The sequence below is a fragment of the Erpetoichthys calabaricus genome, chromosome 1 (genome assembly GCF_900747795.2).
Source record: "Erpetoichthys calabaricus chromosome 1, fErpCal1.3, whole genome shotgun sequence".
Classification (NCBI taxonomy): Eukaryota; Metazoa; Chordata; class Cladistia; order Polypteriformes; family Polypteridae; genus Erpetoichthys; species Erpetoichthys calabaricus.
In genome coordinates this window covers 35,330,291-35,350,735 of record NC_041394.2, presented here as the reverse complement: position 1 = coordinate 35,350,735, position 20,445 = coordinate 35,330,291, and the positions used below count along the sequence as shown (strand labels likewise).

Sequence of the window (20,445 nt, the reverse complement as noted above, 5' to 3'; positions counted from 1 at the left end):
GAGGTATTTTAAATAAAACCTTCATTTATTTGGATTTGGAACTGTGCTTCTCTGATCGTGTTAGGGTTTGGGCAGGCTGACGCCTGGGTGTCCATCACAGGAGACAGAACATTCCCAGCTCCTAGATCTCTAAGGAGCAGAGAAAAAAAAAAACGGCAGTGGTCTCCCCTAGACTTTCTTCATATACTCAGATATGGATTGGGGATGGATATTTGAGGAGTAAACCGCAAGGCAATAATTATATTTTTATGTTATGTACAGTACACTCAAAAAATCAACAACAAATCAAATTAATAATATATTGAACAATTATTATAAAAAATAAGGTTGAATAAATCGGACTATGCAGCTGCAGGAATAAAAAGTACTGCTTCTGGTTAGCGGCAATAGTTCAAAATTTAATGGAAATCTACGTTTTGTACCTAATACTTACATGGGAAATTTGGTTGACCTAAGTGAAAGCGTACTCAAGGTATCGTGTTTACATACACACACACACACAATTCCAACAATTGTATTTTCGGATGTCTAAAACGTCGAGATTCATCAAAATCTCGAGGTCGAATGTTTGAACGACGACGACATTTATTTGTATAGCACGTTTTCATACAAATGATGTAGCTCAAAGTGCTTTACACGATGAAGAAAAAAATGTAAAAATTAGGGAATACTAATTAACAAAGAATTAAGTAAAGTCCAATGGCCAGGGATAACAAAAAAAAAACCAGACGATTATAATACTTTCCCTATACTTTGTGTAGGAGAAAGTAAAAATGTTCGTAGATCAATCATCAGGCACGATGATCGCCCAGTGAACCACAAAAAGATTCAGTTGTCCCCAGTCAAGGCAAAGTCCATAAAAACAAATCCAAAATCAATGCCATTCGAGTCGATTGCACCAATGAACTATACATACAATAAAAGAAAATGGAAAAAGTGTAAGTCAGTCATTATCCATCCATCCATCCATTTTCCAACCCGCTGAATCCGAACACAGGGTCACGGGGGTCTGCTGGAGCCAATCCCAGCCAACACAGGGCAAAAGGCAGGAACCAATCCCGGGCAGAGTGCCAACCCACCGCAGGACACACACTAGGGTCAATTTAGAAACGCCAATCCACCTAACCTGCATGTCTTTGGACTGTGGGAGGAAACCGGAGCGCCCGGAGGAAACCCACGCAGACATGGGGAGAACATGTAAACTCCACGCAGGGAGGACCCGGGAAGCCAACCCGGGTCCCCAGGTCTCCCAACTGCGAGGCAGCAGCGCTCAGTCATTATCCAACCCACTATATCCTAACACAAGGTCACGGGGGTCTGCTGGAGCCAATCCCAGCCAACACAGGGCGCAAGGCAGGAACAAATCCCATAAAAAGTGTAAGGTTAATGCGAATTTTAAAGATTACTGTTAACAGGGAGCGGCGGCAGCAACACTTGTGCGCCAACGTTCCCTCACCTGTTGTATGACAATAAACATGTGAAACCTTCCAACGGATTGAATACTTTTCATAGATAACTGTAATTATCACACAAGCTGACTTTGCCATCCATGCTCTGGGTGAGGTTTAGGTCTTCTTTAAAGGTTCATCACTTTCTCTGCTGTACCTGCTGCTGTTTCTCAGTTCTGAGAAAGTATTAACAATTGTAACTACTTTCATTAAGCGCATCTTCACTTGAGAAACATTTAGCGATCTAATAAAAAGTTTCATCCAATGTGAAGTACGGCTGCCCCGTCTCGGCAAGTTACGTGGGAGCGCCATGGCTACATCCGTCAGTCCGTGCAGGCAGGGGAGAAGCAAACTCCGCGATTGTGTTTGTTTGTTTGCGCGCGCGCCTCGCCCGTAGGAGTGTTGCAAAACGAACGGGTGTGTCTTGAGCTCCCTTTTCTGTCTCATTCGGGTAGACGAATACTGCCCTCTATCGTCGGCACAATGCGGCCTCGAGTCGCGTTCCGCCTAATTAAATATGGCAAAAAAAACAGGACTTCATAACAATTGAATACCGACTAGGAGATTCTAGATACTAGCGTTTGATTCTCACAGTTTTGTATGCGATATTCTGCGGGACGCCTTCTAGCCAAGAAGGATGAGTCGGGCTGGCGTGGGCTCTCTCTTCTACCTGCTTTACTCAGGGACCTGTTTGGCGCAGGTAAGCCGGGAGAAGGGATACTGTGCTGGGCTCTTTGCACAGGGTATGCCGAGGATGGCAGGCGCAGAAGGCCTCACTGGTTTGTAATGTGTTTTTATTGTTATTTTTTTAGTATTTGGCAAAACAAGATTAACTGACTATTTTCAAATAGCATTCAGTTATAGGCCCATGATATATGAGACACTTTGTGAAGGTGTTACGTGCCGCTGAGTAAACAGATGCATTTGACTATCGACAGGTTACGTGTGTATCGGTTTTTATTCCTTACGTATGGCTCAATAAACGGAGTCTGGTGCTTGATGTCTCATATTAATGGACGTAGTTAGTTAAACTTTTGGGTAAGAAAACATTTTTTAAATTAAATTAGCTGTGCAAATAAAATGACGTGTTTGTTAATGATCAGTAATCAATAAAAATGTTGACAATGATTTTATAGCATTCTGCTTACGTCTTTCATGATACAAAAAGCCGAGTCGTATGTGCCACCAGAATTATACTTCAGCATGTTTGAGGCCTCGCCGGTGACAAGGCTCGTGTGTGTGTATGCGTGTCTTGACAAGTTTTAAGCGTATATATAGCGCCTTTCAAATGACTTCATCAAGTTATGAGAATTTGAAACCTCAGTTATGGGTGGCACAGCGGTTAGTGTATTAACCTCACACTCTCGGGGATTTAGATTTATTATTTAATATCTGGCCGATGTCTTTATCCAAGGCACGTTATACGGTAAAATCAGGATACATAACACACTATTGACAGGCCTATTTTTAACATGCAGAGTGCAAGAAGGCACACGCAGTGAGGCAAAGGCAGAAACTGAACTGGAAATTTTAAACAGCAATGTCCAGTGCCTTAGCCAGTAACTACCATATCATATAACACGATTTAAGTTTAATTTCATTCCAGTTGCAGCCCAAGTGATGTTGACATGGCACTGTTGGGTTTCTCCAGGGTAGTTTGACTGAGGACTCAATAAATCTGTGAGGTGTGAATGAGACTTAATGTCTCCTGTGATGGACTGGCATCCACTTCCATAGTGACTTGTAGCTTGTTGCCTGAATATTCTGTGAAAAGGTGGATTGAGGAAATTAATTGATAACTGTCACTCCCTTTTGTATTGTCTTTAAAAAAAGTCCCTGAAATAATGCAGAGGTTCCCGAGTTCAGTCCTGATCTGTCACTTTGGCCACAGGCTTTCATTCCAACCAGTTTCACAAATCAGTGGGCCACTCCTATGACTCCTCAGTCTAAGTGTTGGGCTTTTTTTTTTCTTTTTTGTTCTGTATTCAGGATGATATTTGCATGTAGAAGAAATTCAGGAATATTTTCTTTGTCGTGGTTTAAATACATAACTCTCTTTTTACTGTTTTTATTTTAATTCATCATATTTCTGTGGGGTTTGCTACTTAAATTGTATCCAGATACTGACAATCAGTGATGAACAGCGCAGACACAAGTGTAAATGACACTGAATGTTAAAGCATGGCCGCTGCTTCAATTTTACATTCAATTGTGTGCTAATTAGTAATAAAATAATTAACTAAGCGGTCCTCAAGTTCAGTCTTGCTGACCACCTTAACTGCAGGGGCCTCATGTATAAACGGTACGTACGCACAGAAATGTTGCGTAAGAATGTTTCCACGTTCAAATCGCAATGTATAAAACCTACACATGGCGTAAAGCCACGCACTTTTCCACGGTATCTCATACCGTGTCGTACGCAAGTTCTCCATTAGGTTTTGCAGACTGGCGGCACCCTGAACAGTGCTACTGTTCCTGTGTGGTTACCCTTTCTTAGATCCACATCCACGACGATGGCTCAAGTGCTCCTTGTGGAACTGTTTGTACTTCCAAGTTACCGTGAGGTAATTGTACTTATGATACAGTTATAATATTGCACAACCTGAGCCACTTTATAAAGCGCGTATTTACATATGATGACGATATCATTTTTAAGATGAAATGCAGCAAAACATGTTGATTATATTATACAGATAAAACTTTAACTACACGGTGCCGCAGCGCTAGCGAGCTTGAGCTTCGTTAACGGTTTGTTCCTGCCTCGCTCTGTTTTCATGCTGTGGCTGGCGTGACACTGGAAGGGTAGATGGATAGAATAATCAAAAATTACGAAGATATTTCGATGTTCCTTAAAAGTTTAGAAGAATCTGCGTTCTAAGCTTACAGATGGCTTAACATCTGTTACATAGCTGATTGTGTGGCGATTGGGTATTTGGAGAAAGAAAAGTAAGGACACGAATTGGGGGTTAGTAAGTTTGAAAAAGACAGTACTTCTGTAATAAAGCATTTCATTGAAGGTCGCGCATGGCGCAGCAAGCATCTTGCTGTAAGACATGAACAATCACTGCGCCACCGTGTTCCCATGTTTAATAACATGCTTTAACTCATATCATCATGAAAATGATATAACGTATACTTCTCAGTATTTTAATTACTCGGAGAGCTGTAATATAACGGAACGTAATGGATTCTGTGTCCTGTCGGAGGAAGAGCACGTAGTGATTCAGGCACATAGAGCACATATAAGATCAAATACAAAACAAAGCATTTAACATGCTACTTTAGTTACGATGGGATTTGAGAAACTAGTAAATTAAACGATTTTAAGATTAAGTTTATGATGTTCTACTTTAATGACAAAATAAACTGTGATTAAAGTGGAAATTTCAAGATTAAAGTTGACATTTCGTGCTTTTTTCGCACTGTGTGCCTTTTTTTTCACTGTACCCTAATAAGCTTTCATATGACACTCAGACGGTGGGCTACGAGTCGCCTTTTCATGCCGACTGATATGTGACAACTTTTTTATTTCGGGCACTGTGCGACTTTGTGAACTTGAGCTTTCGAGTTTCTCCGACACGCTATGTCACTCGATCAACTTCCTTTTGTTGCTTATATAACTGTTTAAACCAACAAATAGCACGTTTTTCTTTGCCTCCATTTGGTATTCGCCGAAATTCCTCTATTTTTTATCGTACTTTTGCCATTGCCTTTTCACAGAACGCTGGGCTTAAGCGCTATTTATATTGATTTGTATATTCAAAGAGGCGTAATTCTGGGAGGAGTTGGGGCGGGACAGCAGGCACGTGCATTTATTTCCACGCTGAGCGGGATTTATGTAGCGGAAGAATGCGGAAGTTGGAGAACGCACAGATTCCTGCATCTGGATTTTTCTGTGCATAAGCACATTTCGGCTTTTGTACTTACGTCATGTTATAGTGCGAATTCTACGCACGGCGTTATGCATGAGGCCCCAGGTGTTCGTTCCATCCACCTTCTGTTTTTAACAGAACTCCTGCTGATATGAGACAAGCTGTTATTTCCCAATTTGTTTTATAACTCCGCCACTCATCCCAGATAGCTCTTCTCCATTCACTCCCTGTCACAGATGGAGAACTAAGTTCAACGGCGATGACCCTTTCGATTTTATACTGTCATTAGAAACCTCGCGACATAAGTAATGTTTCAAAAGTAATTAAAAATCTAATTTTATGTATTCTTGTTTTTGTTTTGTAAATAAACAAATTTTTTTAAAAAATGAAGTTTTTCTCTTGCTTGTGCCTGTGGTGGGATTATAACACAGAAGGACCATCTGCTTCTGCCTTTTTATGTCAATCCAGAAATTACAAAATTTGATTGCTGAATTTTTAGGGGAGTGTAGCAAGCATTTTAGTGTATAATGTTATTTTTTTTTTTTCTCTCTTGCTTTTTGAGATTTTGCTCTTTTTATGTTATGATCATTTAAACCTTTTCTTACTAATTTAACTCATAAGTGAATTTTATTCTGTAGTAGCTGCTTCTCTTTAACACTCCGTGTCAGTCATATGAGTCATTTCAGTTCATTACTAATTGTCAGTATTTGAAAGTTAAAGGGGTAAACAACACAGGAAATGGTTGAATTAAAAAGAATATGTTAAAAAAAAGTTAATTTAAATATATGAAAAAAATGCACATTTCCGAATTTTGTTTACATGTAAATATACTAGCACATATTTCTGAATGCAAAATAAGAGAAGCAGAACAATAATTGGTACTTTTCTATTATCATGACGTAAAGAGTGGCCTACCCCAACTGTAAATACTAACCTTAAAGTTAGTGGGGGTAGAGCATAGTTACATGTAGGTCCCTAATGTTAATGTCCCCTTTGGGTGCCTAATCTTAAAATTCCTATTAGGGGCCTAATTGTAAGTTTTCTGTCTTGCATCACAATAATAGAAAAGTACCCAATAATTAAACATTTAAATCAATTTGAAGTAAAAACCAAACCATTTATTTGTGTGACTGGTTCGGGTTGGAAACCCACAGCCACAGCAGTACCCTAGGGCTGAAGTTGGGTACTCCTGGAATAATGCAAAGTGTCCTTCCTCCATATTACAGGAATTGTTTATGTTGCCCATAGAGCATTCCAGTCCTAGAGCTTTGACTACATTGTTTTATTGCAGTCAGCATTACAGGTACTGGGAAAGCCTGTGATGAAATTAATCTCCTTGCTGTTAACCCATGCTCAGAATTCTTTGTAAATGCACTTAAGTCCTGGTCAGACTCTATGATGATGTGTAATGACTCTATTTATTAAATTTTATTTTTTTATTTTATTTCTTGTATAGCCCATAATAAATAAAAACGTGTCACACGAAAAATCTGCATCACTACAGTAGCAGACACTAAACACATGTTTCTTACAGTGATTATGTTGACATTTTGGTTTATACATGTTCATGTTAAATACAATATTTGTTGTTGTTGAAAAAAGATGACACTTTTGGCTCTTTTTTTCCTGGGATAATATATAATGTTAAGGAGGTTCAAGAAATCACAGAATTTAGGTATTTGGTCACTTGGTTACTAATGAAGTCCCTGGATTTTAAACACCATGGTAGCTGCCATGCACTGCCCAAATGGCTACTGAGCAGGTGACACCAGTTAGGAAGAGTATGGCCAGCTACAGTACTGTTAGAAAGTATACAGACTAATTTCCTTTTTACATACTTTGAGTACTGAGAAAAGCACTATATAAATGTAATGAATTATTTATTATTATTATTATTATTATTATATTTTGTTATGTTGTATCTTTATGCTAGAATTCTTTAAATTAACTGTTTTCCTTCATCCAGTAACATTAAATTCCCCAGACTGACAAAGTTAAAACAGGATTTCAGATACTGTTGAAGGTTTGTTAAAAATAAAAGCTGACTCCTATACATTGACATAAGTCTTTAGACCCTTCACTCAGTACTTCATTAAAGCCCATTTGGCAGCCACTACAGCCTGGAGTCTTCATGGGTATGATGTGACCTACAGATGGATTTGGGAATTTTCTACCATTCTTTTCTGCAGATCTCTCACTTTCTCTCAGATTAGATGTAGACTGTCGATTGGCAGCTATGAGTTTCAGGTTTTTCCAGAGATTTTCAACTGGGATCAAGTTTGGGCTCTGGATGGACAACTCAAGGACATTTTCAGAGTTGACACTAAGCTACTCTGTGTTGCCTTTACCTTTTGCATAGGATTATTGTCCTGTTGGAAGGTGACCCAGTCTAAGTTCAAGAGGACTCTGGAGCAGGTTTTCATTGTACTTTGTACCATTCAGCTTTCCATCAAACCTGACTAGTCTCCCAATTCCTGCTACTGAAAAACAGCCATACAGAATCATGCTGCCACCACCATGCTTCTCCATTAGAATGGTATTGTGCCGGTGTTAAGAAGTCTCCTCCAAACATGACACTTAGAACTGAGGTCAAACAGTTCAGTCCTGGTTTCACAAGACCAAAGAATCTTGTTTCTCATAGTCTTGAGAGTGCTTTGGAGGCTTTTTGCAATCTCCAAGCTGTCTTTTATGTGTCAATGCTCATCATCAAATAGCAAGTCCTTGGTGAGAACTGAACCATCATCCTTGTGGCTAACAGTCCAGCACATTAGCGCTTTGCATTGCTGCATGCTGTTGTAATATGTAAAAATAAAGCTGTGTTGATATCTGTTTGTATGTATAACTGTTTCACTATCACACAAAAACAGCTGCAACATTGTGATGAAAACTGGGGTATGACTCAGACATAGTCCAACTTAGAATTCAGGCTTGATGCTTACTGGGGCAGTGGAACTAGTGTGGTAGTGTATCAACAGAGAAACAGCACTGGACAGATTGCAACGGTGATGTAATGGTTAGTGCACTTGTCTTCAAAGCAGTTCATTGATTCCCTGCCATTCCACTTTTCATTTATTTGATCAAAGATTTCCCTTACTATTTTTTGCCATATCCCCATATAACCCTGGAAGGGACCATCTTGTATCTGAAGTTATATATTGAAGTTGTAAAAGGAATCTGTCAATTACATCACCATGGCAACCTGCTCAGTGCTGTTTCTCAGTGGTACATGAAGCCATGCTCTGTTAATCAGTTCAAATAGTCGTAACCCAACTGCTGAGCCATATATCATAACAAATTAGGATATATTGGCTAAAGAGAATTACATTTTCCAACTTTAAATTTACAGCTTTTAAATAATAACCTGGGTAAAGCCAAATAATGCAGCTAGTAATAAATACTTTTTTATCGTAATTAAACAATATTGTATGAGGAAAGTGATAAAATAGAGCCCTTTATACTAATTCACAAAGTAAATACTGATAGCACACACAATCCATCCAGGACAGCATACATTTAACCATTCATAAACCCACTTAATCCACATTATCTCATTGGATTCACATGTAGAGTGCAATTCAGGAACCAGTTTACTGAAAGGCACACACCCACCCAAAAAAACGCATACAAGACCCATTTAGAAGTGCCAGTTAATCTTATAAGCGTGTTTTTGGGATGGATTAGAAGAACCAAGAAAAACTTGTATAAGCTGTAGGGAGAATTTGCAGGCTGCACACAATCATTGTCATAAAGTTCAGAACCAGTCAACTAGGTCATTGCAAACATTGGACCACCTAGACTGACTATACTAAATAATTTATACAGTAGCCCCTTTTAGAAAAATGGAAAATAATGTATAATAATCTTCAGACTTGTATTCGGCATGCTGCAAATAGATTCAGGTAGCTGCAGCTCATGGATGTTGTCACTTTGTAGGGGCCCACCATGTGTCCTAGTTTTTTTGTAGATGTGGAAGCTATAACATATAATACAATGCTTCCCTTTGGGATTTATGTGATTCACAGTATGATTGGCTCAGCATGTTTCTGTTGTCAAGGTCTGGTTTGCTGTGAATCTTTTATTTCTGAGATGGACTTACACTCCTAGGTTTTAAAATGAACAGTTACTATGTTCCTTCTGTTGAAGTAAATAAATCAAGAAGATCTTTTTTGGTCAATGCTGGATTGACAAGTACTCTGGATCACCTGAAGAATCACTTATCCTGATGGCACTGATTTAGACATCCATATGTCAGCTTCTTCCTGTCTGATCTCATCTGTGCCTCATTTAACGTAGTACAAGGTAAATAGCTAGTCAGTCAGTTTTTGTGTTCTTCTTTGTTGTTTTTTGTAAAGTTCCCTATTTAATGTACATGACATTTTGTGCTGATGAAATATGTTCTTTTTTGGGATTGTTTTTTACGGTTTCAGTTGTTCTGTAAAAATGTAATCTTCCCACAAATGACAGCTTTTCAGCTTTTTTGTAGCTTAGGGTCATTATGAAATGTCTGATGCTGACCTCAGTGTCTAACTATGTGTTTGGTTTTTCCCCTTTCTTTTAGGCCAAAGAGTTCTGCTTTGGGGTGAATAATGAGCCATACCGCTGTGAGATGGGGTACTGCTGTGGTGAGACAGAATGCTGCACCTACTACTATGAGCTCTGGTGTATGTTTATTTGCTTTTCTCTTGCTTGTCTCAGTTTCAAGTCTCAAGACTCTGATGTGTTGAGTCCTACTGCGTATATGAATGTTGTTCAGTGTACCCTTAAATCATATAGTTTGAATGAAACAACAATCACAAAGCATGCAATTACAGCAAAATATTATGAGCAGATGCCATGGTAGTTAGGAGTTTTCTTGAATGTCTGTATTTACCAACAAACAGTTGTTAGTGTTCATTTGGCTTTAGGCCAGTGATTTTCATTATGTGCACATCCGTCAACCCCAGCTATGTCCCAGTAAGCCTAGGTCTATTTATGTTAAGTAGCTTTGTATTGATCATCCCTTATCAATAGTTATGAAATGTAGTTTTATTTATAAATTGTTCCTAGGCCCTAAGCTGAAGAATGATCTCAAAAAAAGATGTGTAAACTATGAGATGCAAAGTTTAGCCGGCCCAAGGCCTCGGCCTCTATTCAATCTATTGCGCGAGAAATTATCAGTTCTGGCTACAGCAGTAGTGGACATTCTTTCTTGCTGTTGCTTTTCAGGGTTTTGGCTTGTGTGGAGTGTCATCATCATGCTCAGCTGCTGTTGTGCCTATAGGCACAGACGAGTCAAAATGCGTCTGCAACAAGAACAGCGGCAGAGGGAAATCAGCTTGATGGCATACCAGAGTGCCTCTAGCACATTTATTTCTCCACCACCCATCAACTTCAGTGAGTATGCCAAGAGTGAAAACTTGATGTTAATACTCATTATACACTGATGGCTGTAAAAAATGGAAAAGTTTCTTTTAAATTTAAAGGTTAACATTGAAAGAAGGACATTTTTTAAAAGGTGTCATTTTATTGGTCAGGTGTAAATGTTTCATTAGAAAAATAATGATTTTACATGATGCCACTTTGAGCAAAATGTAATTAAGGAAAATTATTTTTAATTTTTCATGTTACCAGTATGGTTTGGCCAATTTAAATTGCAATCAATTTTTTGTAGTGTAAATTTAAGGTCTCAGGGTGGACATAGCCTATTCCAGATATCCAAGATCCAGTCCTAGACAGAGCACCAGTCTATTGTCAGGCTCACCTGCACACTGGCATTTATGCTATCCCCTACCCACCCATCTCAAATATGTGAATTTTCAGTTAATCACCATTTTAATTACTGCTTGGTAAGTGTTTAGTTGTAGGGAATGCTTGCAGAGACTATACCCCACTAAGGCAAAGCATTGAAGAGAATAACAGACCAATAAATTAAATCACAAGTATGGGAGTGCGACATATAAGTGCTGGTAATCAAACTCAGTTCTCTGATGTTGGACACAACAGCCCTAACTACTGTACAACTAGCTCATCATAGCAAAGGTGCGGAGTACCCAGACAACCTACTAAACATATCAATAAAATCCTTAAATAGTGTGAAGCACATGAGGACCTAAAAACTGTCTGGCTAAACAGCATTCCATTCCTTCACTAAGTACCCAGCCCCATAAAGTGTAATTTTTTAAATGTGTCTATCCATTTGTTTGTCTATCCAAACCCCTTGTTCCATTTATTGACTTTCATTGTTACTTGTAAGACCCTGCCCTGCTTTATTTTCTGTAAAATGTACATATAGAAATACACAGAGCATAATTTTAGTATTTAGAAAAAAGGCAATGTAGAAATATATAAAATTATCCAAGAAAATTAAATGTGCATACCATAAATAACTGTCAACAGGTGCTAAAAAATCTGTGAAACTGCCAGTTTTTGCATATAGGATAGAAAAGATGTAATTCCTTTGAATCCTCCTTTGACACATAAGGAAAGGGATGATGCCTTCAGTATGAATTTTTGTATGGTTGGATCATGTCTACATGGCTCCAGTCGAGGGGAATCTAGATTAATTGATGAATCAAATTGCCTTGGTGTGACAGTGATAGAGGCCTTTTGATTCTATCATATACTCTGGGATCCACAGCAATAAAGTGGGAACGTGATTGTAAAAGATGAAGCATATCAAGACAGAACATAACATTTGAATTTGAATTTTGAAAGATGAAGCATATCAAGACAGAACATAACAACATTTGAATGTTATCATTTAAACCAGTTCTTTGGTTTTTATGACATTATCCTTTTTAGCGTTAGACCCAAGCGTTACTCATGCTGTAAAAACCATGGTTAAAGCATTAGTCCCGAGTGTCACTTGAGCAACTGTACGGATGTATCTTGCGTAAGCGGTAAATCCGAGAATCACTTGAGCTGTAAAAGTGCTGTCAGTGCTGCTGTTCTTAGGAGAAATTATGTCTTAAGTGCAGGTTTTCACTAATTATGAATTATGAAATATCTGTGCTTTACCAACAATGAAGACTTTGATAAGAATACCCATCCAGCTCCCAGACTGAGGAAAAGTTGGGAAATATACCAGGCCATTGTAGCAAAATTTTGGAGGGTTTAGATTCCTGACCATGATATCAGCATTGATGAAAGTTTCATGGCTTATAAAGGCAAACTGTCATGAATACAGTACATCGCGTCTTTAAGAACAAGATTTGGCCTAGATGTATGAGCTTTGTGAATCTAAAACGGGATACATTTCGAATTCAGTTCTGTACGTAGGGAAAGGGACAATGTTTGATCCGAAATCCTATCAGTGCAGCGTTGCTATGTGATTGGTGCTGGATCAAGGTTACTGTGTAGCCATGGACAATTTTTATACTTTGCCAGAACTATTTGAAATCTTGCTGCAAAGAAAGACTGACACATATGGAACAGTGCATTCCAACCATGCAAGCATGACTGAAAGCTTTGGCAGAGCTAAATTACTGTGAAGTGCGTTAGTAGCTTGGCAAAAGGTTAAAAGTGCTTGTGCTGAATTGGAAAGACAAGAACAGTGTTTATCTTCCTAGCACCATACATAGTGCAGGTACAGTCACTGTACAAGCAAAAGGCAGCAAGCAGGTTACGAAACTTTGTTCTGTGGTCGACTACAATAGCATGATGGGTGTCTTAGATCGTGTGGATCAAGAATTGACTTTCTATGCCGTTATACAGAGGCAACAAAAGAAATACTACCAAGAGACATTTTGTCATCTGGTGTAACAGTGCATTTGGAGTGCATTCGTCTTATACAAACAAAAAGCTGGCAAAACTGTATTTCATGCAAACTTTACATGCCAGCTTGTTCAACAAATCATTGCCGCACATCCACTGTCCACATTACCACTAAAGAGACACAGTCAACCCAGCACATCGCGGATCAATCAAGAGTGTCTTATTGCTAGACATTTTATTGATTATTATACCTCTTAACAGAAAAAAAAAAAACAATAATCCATCTCGTACCTGTTCAGCATGATGTTCAAAAACTGATAAATCTAGAAAGAAAATCCAAAAAGAAACACGCTATTATTGTCCCAACTGTGATATTGGATTGTGTCTTTCACCATGCTTTAAGATTTACCACACAAATGACTCATTTTGAGATTATATACTGTTTTAGCATCATTACCAGTATTATTATTACTGTTATTAACTTTATTATTCATGTCATTTTATTATTTTTATTCATCATTATCATTACACTGAAAGCATCATTAAATATCATGAGGAGTTACTACATACACTCATGTGCGCTGACTTGTCATAAACATTTGGGTGGTGGGTGGGGTGTGGTGGTTAGGGGGTTTTTATCAAAAGATTCAGCAGGAAAGGACCACAGTATCAGTTTTATTTAAACAAAGCACTAAAATCTCTTAATGAGATTGATTTGCTTAAAAACTTGTATGGGTGGCACGGTGGCGCAGCTGTAGCTCTGCTACCTTGCAGTTAAGAGACCTGAGTTCACTTCCCGGGTCCTCCCTGGGTGGAGTTTGCATGTTCTCCCCGTGTCTGTGTGGGTTTCCTCCCATAGTCCAAAGACATGCAGGTTAGGTGCATTGGCGATCCTAAATTGTCCCTAGTGTGTGTGTGTGTGTGTGTGCCTTGCGGTGGGCTGGCGCCCTGCCCGGGGTTTGTTTCCTGCCTTGCGCCCTGTGCTGGCTGGGATTGGCTCCAGCAGACCCCCGTGACCCTGTAGTTAGGATATAGCGGGTTGGATAATGGATGAAAAAACTTGTATTTGTAGAGTTTACATTTTTTATTAAACAACAAAAAACAACTACAGCAATAATAATAGTCTCTGACCAGAGTAGCATAGGAGACACACATGTAACAAAATAATTTATTAGCATAACTGTATCACAGGCTTTGAGTACATTTCTTAAGGTTTAATTCAGAGTCTAAATATAAACACCTCATGCTTACATTAACACATCATTGCCTTATTTTTCACTGCCATTGTTGGTTTGATTGATGACACTATTCACATTTGCTCTGAACTTGCCAAAAAGTTTCTGTAGTCACTTCTTGACAAACTCTCTGTTATTCTGCATTAAGTGGGTGGTGATATTGTGTATTCTACATACATTGCAGTGAATATACTTAATAGGAGTCATGAGTTAAAGTTTAAAGGTGATTGCAATATTTCATTGTAATTGTCTTTTGGAATACATTGGGCTAGTCTGTTAATTTCAGAGCCCTACGGTAAATTAAATTTTTGTATTTATGGGGCTGTTTGGGTAAGATTATGATTTTGCTGTCACCGTCACGTTGATTGGACGCCAGTCCATTGTAGGACACACTCATGCACATATAGCCATTTGCTCACTCATGAAGTCAAGATGAGGATGTATACACTCCACACAGGCATTGTCTAGGCTGTTATATCTCTGGCACTTGAAATTGTAAACCATAGCAAAATAAATCTTTTAAGGTCTTGAAATGTATTAGGAACATTAGGTAGTTGAGTAAAAATCCTAAGAATTTTTGATAATGTACTTGAGCTAATGGAAAGAAATTTGCTGTTTCTGTCATACATCTCATATCCCAAATTTGATTCTGATCTCATGGTGCTATTTTCACCATGCTCCAAGAAGCATTCTACTATATTTTTAAATGGTTTGGAGTCAGACAGCTTCTTCTAGTCAAAGAATTGTGTCCTGTGACTTTTAAATGCTTTTTTGAAATAAGTAGCACCTAGTTGTGGGTTTATGGAGGGGGGTGATCTTCTTTTTTTAAATTGTCATTTTTACATCCGTGCAAGTCAGCTTTTGACTTAAAATAGCATGTATTAATAAAGGAGATTTAGTATCCAGATGGCCTTCAGTATAATTAAAAATTTATTATGTGCAAATCTGAGAGAGGATGGCACTGCGGTTAACAATACTGCCTCATAGTTTTATGAATCTGGGCTGCGTTTCTGGTTCACTGTTGGCATTGATTTTACTCATTCTCTGTATGTCTGTACTGCCCTCCTGTGTTCCAACAACATATATGCTTTAAGGGGATGCTTGATGTGTTGTGTTTGATTACTCAGTGCTGGGCCACCGAAGCTTTATACTACAAAAAGCTAGTTTATAAAAATGGATGTCTGAATAATATACAGTGCATTAATGTTTTTTTATGAGTTAAGTAATTACTTTCATACCTTTTTAGATTCCTGATTTAAGCAATTTTATATTGTACTCCACAGTCTACATAAAATTTGCCATCTTTATTTTTCTGTTTTGAAGGATTCTGGACAAACTGCAAGCTTCCCGCTTATGAGGAAATAGCAGGTCATCCACCAACCCCTCCTCCCCCCTACTCCGAAACAGATGGCAGCCCTGGTCCACTTGCTGATATTCTCCTAAGCCCGCCAAGCTCAGTGCTACTGATGGTGAATTCACCAGCACAAGCACAAGAAGAGGAGCCTACCAGCTGCAGCCATGACATTACAGCCCCTGGAAATGAGGAGTCTAATTTAAACTCGCCAAACTCTCCCTCTGCTTCTTTAGGAGAGGAGGTAAATGATTTGGAGGGAGCACTGGATCGGCATGTCCAAGAAGAAAGCGCCCCAGAGTCTCCAGGTTCAGAGCCCCTCGGTGTAGAGGGTTTGGAGGATCCAAGCACGCGCAGGAGACATGTGACTGGTGACTCAGGCATTGAGGTGTGCATCTGTCACATGGATGACAACTCCGGCTCAGAGGATGATGATGGAGAATGCTGCCAGGCTAGGATCCCAAAAACTGCTGACCAGGAAGCCAGTAAGCAGACACAATCTGTTGCTAAGGCAACAGAGAGAAGTCACCTGGTATAGACAAGTTATGGCTTTCATCCCAATGTCACGTCCTTAGATCAGATATTCTTTGAGAGGTAATGTGACGATGAAAAGTAGTCTTGATCAGATGATTTATTTCATGGTCAGAAGTCTCATGAAAACTGGTTAAACGGCAGGTCTTTTGGATGTGAGCGTGACTAGTGTGTGGAAAGCTTAAGCAAATGCAGCCATTGTTTTTCTTTTCCTTAATTGAGCCATCTATATTGTTTCACTAAATAAGAGCATCTAGGAAAGATGACTACCAATATGTTGACTTGGCACCTGATTGAGCTGGTCAAGCAAATTTGGATTATGCTTGCACTATTTCATTCCCTCCCCTCGCAGACCACGTCTACTGGAACTGTTCAGAAGGATGCCAATACGGTGAAAAAGCTTACATATTTTTTTTTCTTTTTTTACTATGTAGGCATTTTCAGCAAGTTCTGCAGCACTGATGGTTTGAAAGCTGTTTTGTTGCCAGACAGAAAGTAGCCAATGTGTTATATCCAGTCACACTAGTCACTCAAAGAAGGAATATTTGCAAGGTTGAATGCTAAATACTGGGATAGGTTATGCAATACCACACACAATTTTTACACACCTTCCTTTATATCCGAGTGCTTTATCTGTTTGTAATGGCCAATACTCTCTTGGAGTAGCTCTGAGGTATACATGTTTTTTTTTTCTTTTTTATTAATTTGCTGTGATCCTGCTTAAAAAGAGAGCTTTTTTTTCTGTCATTTCAAGTACTAGAGTGTACTTTAGAGAATTAACATCTATTTATCTTTAGCAAGCTATCATCTTATTCAGACAGAAACTCTGGTCTCTGATTGTTGAGGGCTTTCATGAGTCTCCATAATCTCTTCATCTTAATTAATTTTGCTAGCCTCCTGTAGCTTGTCACGGCACTTGGAGGATAAGTGACTGACCCTCGAATGGAGTTTCCACTCACTTCAATGGGTAACGTGCACTGTAAATTGAAAGCGATCTGGCAGCCCTTCAACTGCCGAGAGGCGTAGGTGCCCTTGTATGTTTTGTAGAGTCTAGTGAAACATTTCTTTCTGGTGCTATTTTGCACAACTTTTGACTGTTATTTCTTAGGCTGTGGGGAAATGCTCTGACTTGGAAAAGCACCAGAATTTAAACACTGCATGGCCTGGCTTGTCCATGTAGAGCGGCTTCCCTCATGCCACAAGTTTAAGATGTCTCTTTGATTCCTTAAAGCCAGTGGGTGCCTGCATTCTTCATGGTTGCCTGGCAATGGCATGTCCATGATTAAGAAAGGGCTATTTCAATTTTTTTAGTGTGTGTATTAGTGTATTTTTTCGAATAGCACAGGAGCAATTGAGACAGTTTTGCTTCTTTTGTGCCATGAAACAAACCAGAGATTTTTTTTTTTTTTTTTTTTTTTTTTTTTAATGAAGCAGGCAGGCATGGTGCTATGACGATGCCAGCCACATACGTCTATGCACCTTTATATTGAGGTGAGCTAGAGTGATAAAGGGACATGCTACTGGTCACCTCAGGTTCCTGGTGTGCAGTTCACAGCCTCTGGTCTCAATTTGCACTGAAAAGCAGGGGTGCACCATGTCAGCCCTGGAGAACCTCATGTGGTTGCTGTTTATTTCTTAGTCAGTCTTTATTATCTAGTTACAGTACTTATAACAGATACTGGAGAAACCTTTTTAAAAAAAAAATCCAATTTGTTTAACCAGAAGTCATTTCCTGCCTTTTACTTGGATTCCTGGTTTAAGTAGTCAACTTGTCCAAGTCTTTAAGTAGACGAAAATGCAGACAGGTAATGTTTTTCTGAGGACTGCATTTTGTAAAGAGAAGTTAACTTCTACATTTGTGTGTGTTTTTAAAAAAAAGAGCCTATTTTTGATGAGCGTATTACTAGCGCAAAAATCTCTGAGCAAGTCCTCAGACCCTATCATTTGTGCCTGTGTTTGCTCATCGGCTGCTACTTTAAATAAAAAAGCTTTTAAGAATAAGAAATGAACAGAATTGTTTGGTAAAAGAAGACATTTGAGAAAATGAAAAGGACATTTTTGAGAAAACAGACCTGCGTTTTGATTTAGCATGAGTTCAGTTAAAAGCAGGAATTGACTTCCAGTGCAGGGATTTGTTGGAATAAACCACAGCATTTGTGTTGGGTCATTTACTGAGTTTGAGGACCACTGTTGTGAAGGATTTCCCCCTTTTCCATCACAAGAAGGCACTTGCAGAGTTGCTTGTTTTAGTCTAGGAATTTAGGATAGATACTTTACAGTGATGCTGAACTGGTGTCTTAGGAACAACTTGTCTCATCTTGTATTGGTCATATAATCAAACCCTACAGGTTTATATTTTTTGCAGTGATGTGTAATTGCACCGCTGGCTGGGACTGTTCCACTACTGCTTTCAGATTTGCTTTGACTTCTGCACTGCGAAATTCTCAAAAAGTAATTATTACTCATTAGACTGCCAGCGGACTCCACTGTGGTCCCTAAAGGCACTTTTAGTTTGGGGTGCACTGAATTACTATAATCAGACCACTAGCACTTGTTTCAAATTATGCGAAGGGTTAAGCAATATGTAGCATATCAGTAACACTTTCAGGTCAGACAATCAGCCTTCCAGTCGTATAAAGCAGAGATCATTCTGGGGCGCTCTTGTATGAAGCCGCTGTGTACAGTGAACCAGCCCAAGGGAGGGCTGAGCTTTCAGTGACTCAGATTTGGTTTTCCTGGATTAAAAAAAAGAATAAATAACCTGGCCCGTTGAACTGCATGTGTAACCACTAAAGACTATAGTCTTAAGAAAACTGGAGCTTCTAGAAGTCCGTTAGTAGATAACCAATGTCTTGTATATCCATATGCGATTGTGTCAAGGGCATCGGCATAGGTAAAAGGAGTTTACTGGAGGCTGCAGATTTTCAGAAGGATCAGTTTAAAATTAAAGTACAGGCAGAGGAAAAAACAAATGCCTCCCTGTCAGCTTGGCTATGCAGTTATCTATGCTGATGCTCTAAAGAGGTGCTTCTGTGTCGTTGACACCAGTAGAGTCACAATTTGAAATAAATGCAACCCAGAAAAAGAAGCACCTATACTTGATACCAAACATTGAAGTTCCAGGAGGTTCTTTTGCAATCGGAAGACTCAATGATGAGTGTCTCTGCATACTGGGCAATACTGTGGGGATTACCAATCTGGAATGATGTCAGTGTAATAAAATATTTATCATTTTGGCAGAAAACTGGATTCAGTTTTTTATCAAAATAAAACTTAAGATAATGCACATTGCTGTGATTTGTGTAAGTTTGTCTGCTCCCATTTAACCAACCAGTCTAAAAGTAGAATTCTTCAATGGTCATCTGATTTTTCAATTGAATTAAAACTCTACATATAATGAGAAACGTGTTTTAAATTGATACATAGCAATATTCACCATTTCTTGTTAATCAAGGTTGTTGAGCTTGATTGAACGTTTGTTTTCTGAACTGAATCATTTAGAGAGAAGTGACTGTTTTAAATGTTGGTAATTTAATGTCCAACTCTGCCTTACTTGCATTGCCCTCGGGAAGTATTCCGATCCCTTCATTCTTTCACATTTTGTTATGTAGCAGCCTTGTGCTGAAATCAGTTTAAATTACTTTTTCCATACATCATGCAGCACTCAATACCTCAGAATGACAGTGTGAAAATGGGACATTAGGTATTTTTGAAGCTTTATTAAAAATAAAACACAGAAATCTCGCAGTGACACAAGTAGTCAGACCCTTTACTTGGTGTTTCATTGAAGCAGCTTTGGGAGCAGGTCTGACCTGACAAGCTTTTTCTGCCATTCCTCGCTGCAGATCCTCTCAAGCTGTGTGAGATAGAAGGAGACCATCAGTGGACAGCGGTCTTCAGGTCTCTCCAGAAGTGTTTGATTGGGTTTAAGTCTGGGCTCTGGCTGGGCCACTCGAGAACATGCCCAGAGTTAACCCCAAGTCACTCCTGTAATGTCTCTTATTTGTGTTTAGGGTCATTGCCCTGTTGGAGGCTGAACCATAGGTCAAGTCTCAAGTTAGAACATTCCAGAGCAGTTCTCATTAAGAATATCTCTGTACTTCTCTTGTTTCAGCTCTCCCTCAACTCTGACCTGAAAAACAACCCCACAGCATGATGTTGCCACCACCATGTTTCGGTTTCACTATTGGAATGGTGTGGCACAGGTGATGAGCAGAGCCCAGTTTCCTCCAGCTGTGAGGATGAACAATTCAAACTTGGTTTCATCAGACCAGTCATTTAGGTGCCTCTTTTTTTTTTTTTTTTTTGCAAACTTC

General features: G+C 39.0%; 1 protein-coding gene across 1 annotated transcript; it reads left to right on the top strand.

The window, feature by feature from the left end:
* The first annotated feature begins 1,870 nt into the window (after positions 1-1,870).
* wbp1 (WW domain binding protein 1) lies at positions 1,871-19,417 on the top strand. Its single transcript, XM_028797681.2, has 4 exons — positions 1,871-2,148; positions 9,879-9,981; positions 10,526-10,693; positions 15,571-19,417. Exons 1-4 carry the CDS (start codon positions 2,086-2,088, stop codon positions 16,134-16,136), a joined length of 900 nt encoding a protein of 299 aa, XP_028653514.2. The 5' UTR covers positions 1,871-2,085; the 3' UTR covers positions 16,137-19,417.
* Positions 19,418-20,445: the final 1,028 nt, after the last annotated feature.

What these genes read in the sequence shown, in the direction of transcription:
- wbp1 (XM_028797681.2), top strand. Translation starts at nt 2,086, where the DNA reads ATGAGTCGGGCTGGCGTGGGCTCTCTCTTCTACCTGCTTTACTCAGGG. An exon ending in CAGGGACCTGTTTGGCGCAG is followed by an intron (nt 2,149 to 9,878) that starts GTAAGCCGGGAG and finishes CCTTTCTTTTAG; the next exon opens with GCCAAAGAGTTCTGCTTTGG. An exon ending in TCCACCACCCATCAACTTCA is followed by an intron (nt 10,694 to 15,570) that starts GTGAGTATGCCA and finishes TCTGTTTTGAAG; the next exon opens with GATTCTGGACAAACTGCAAG.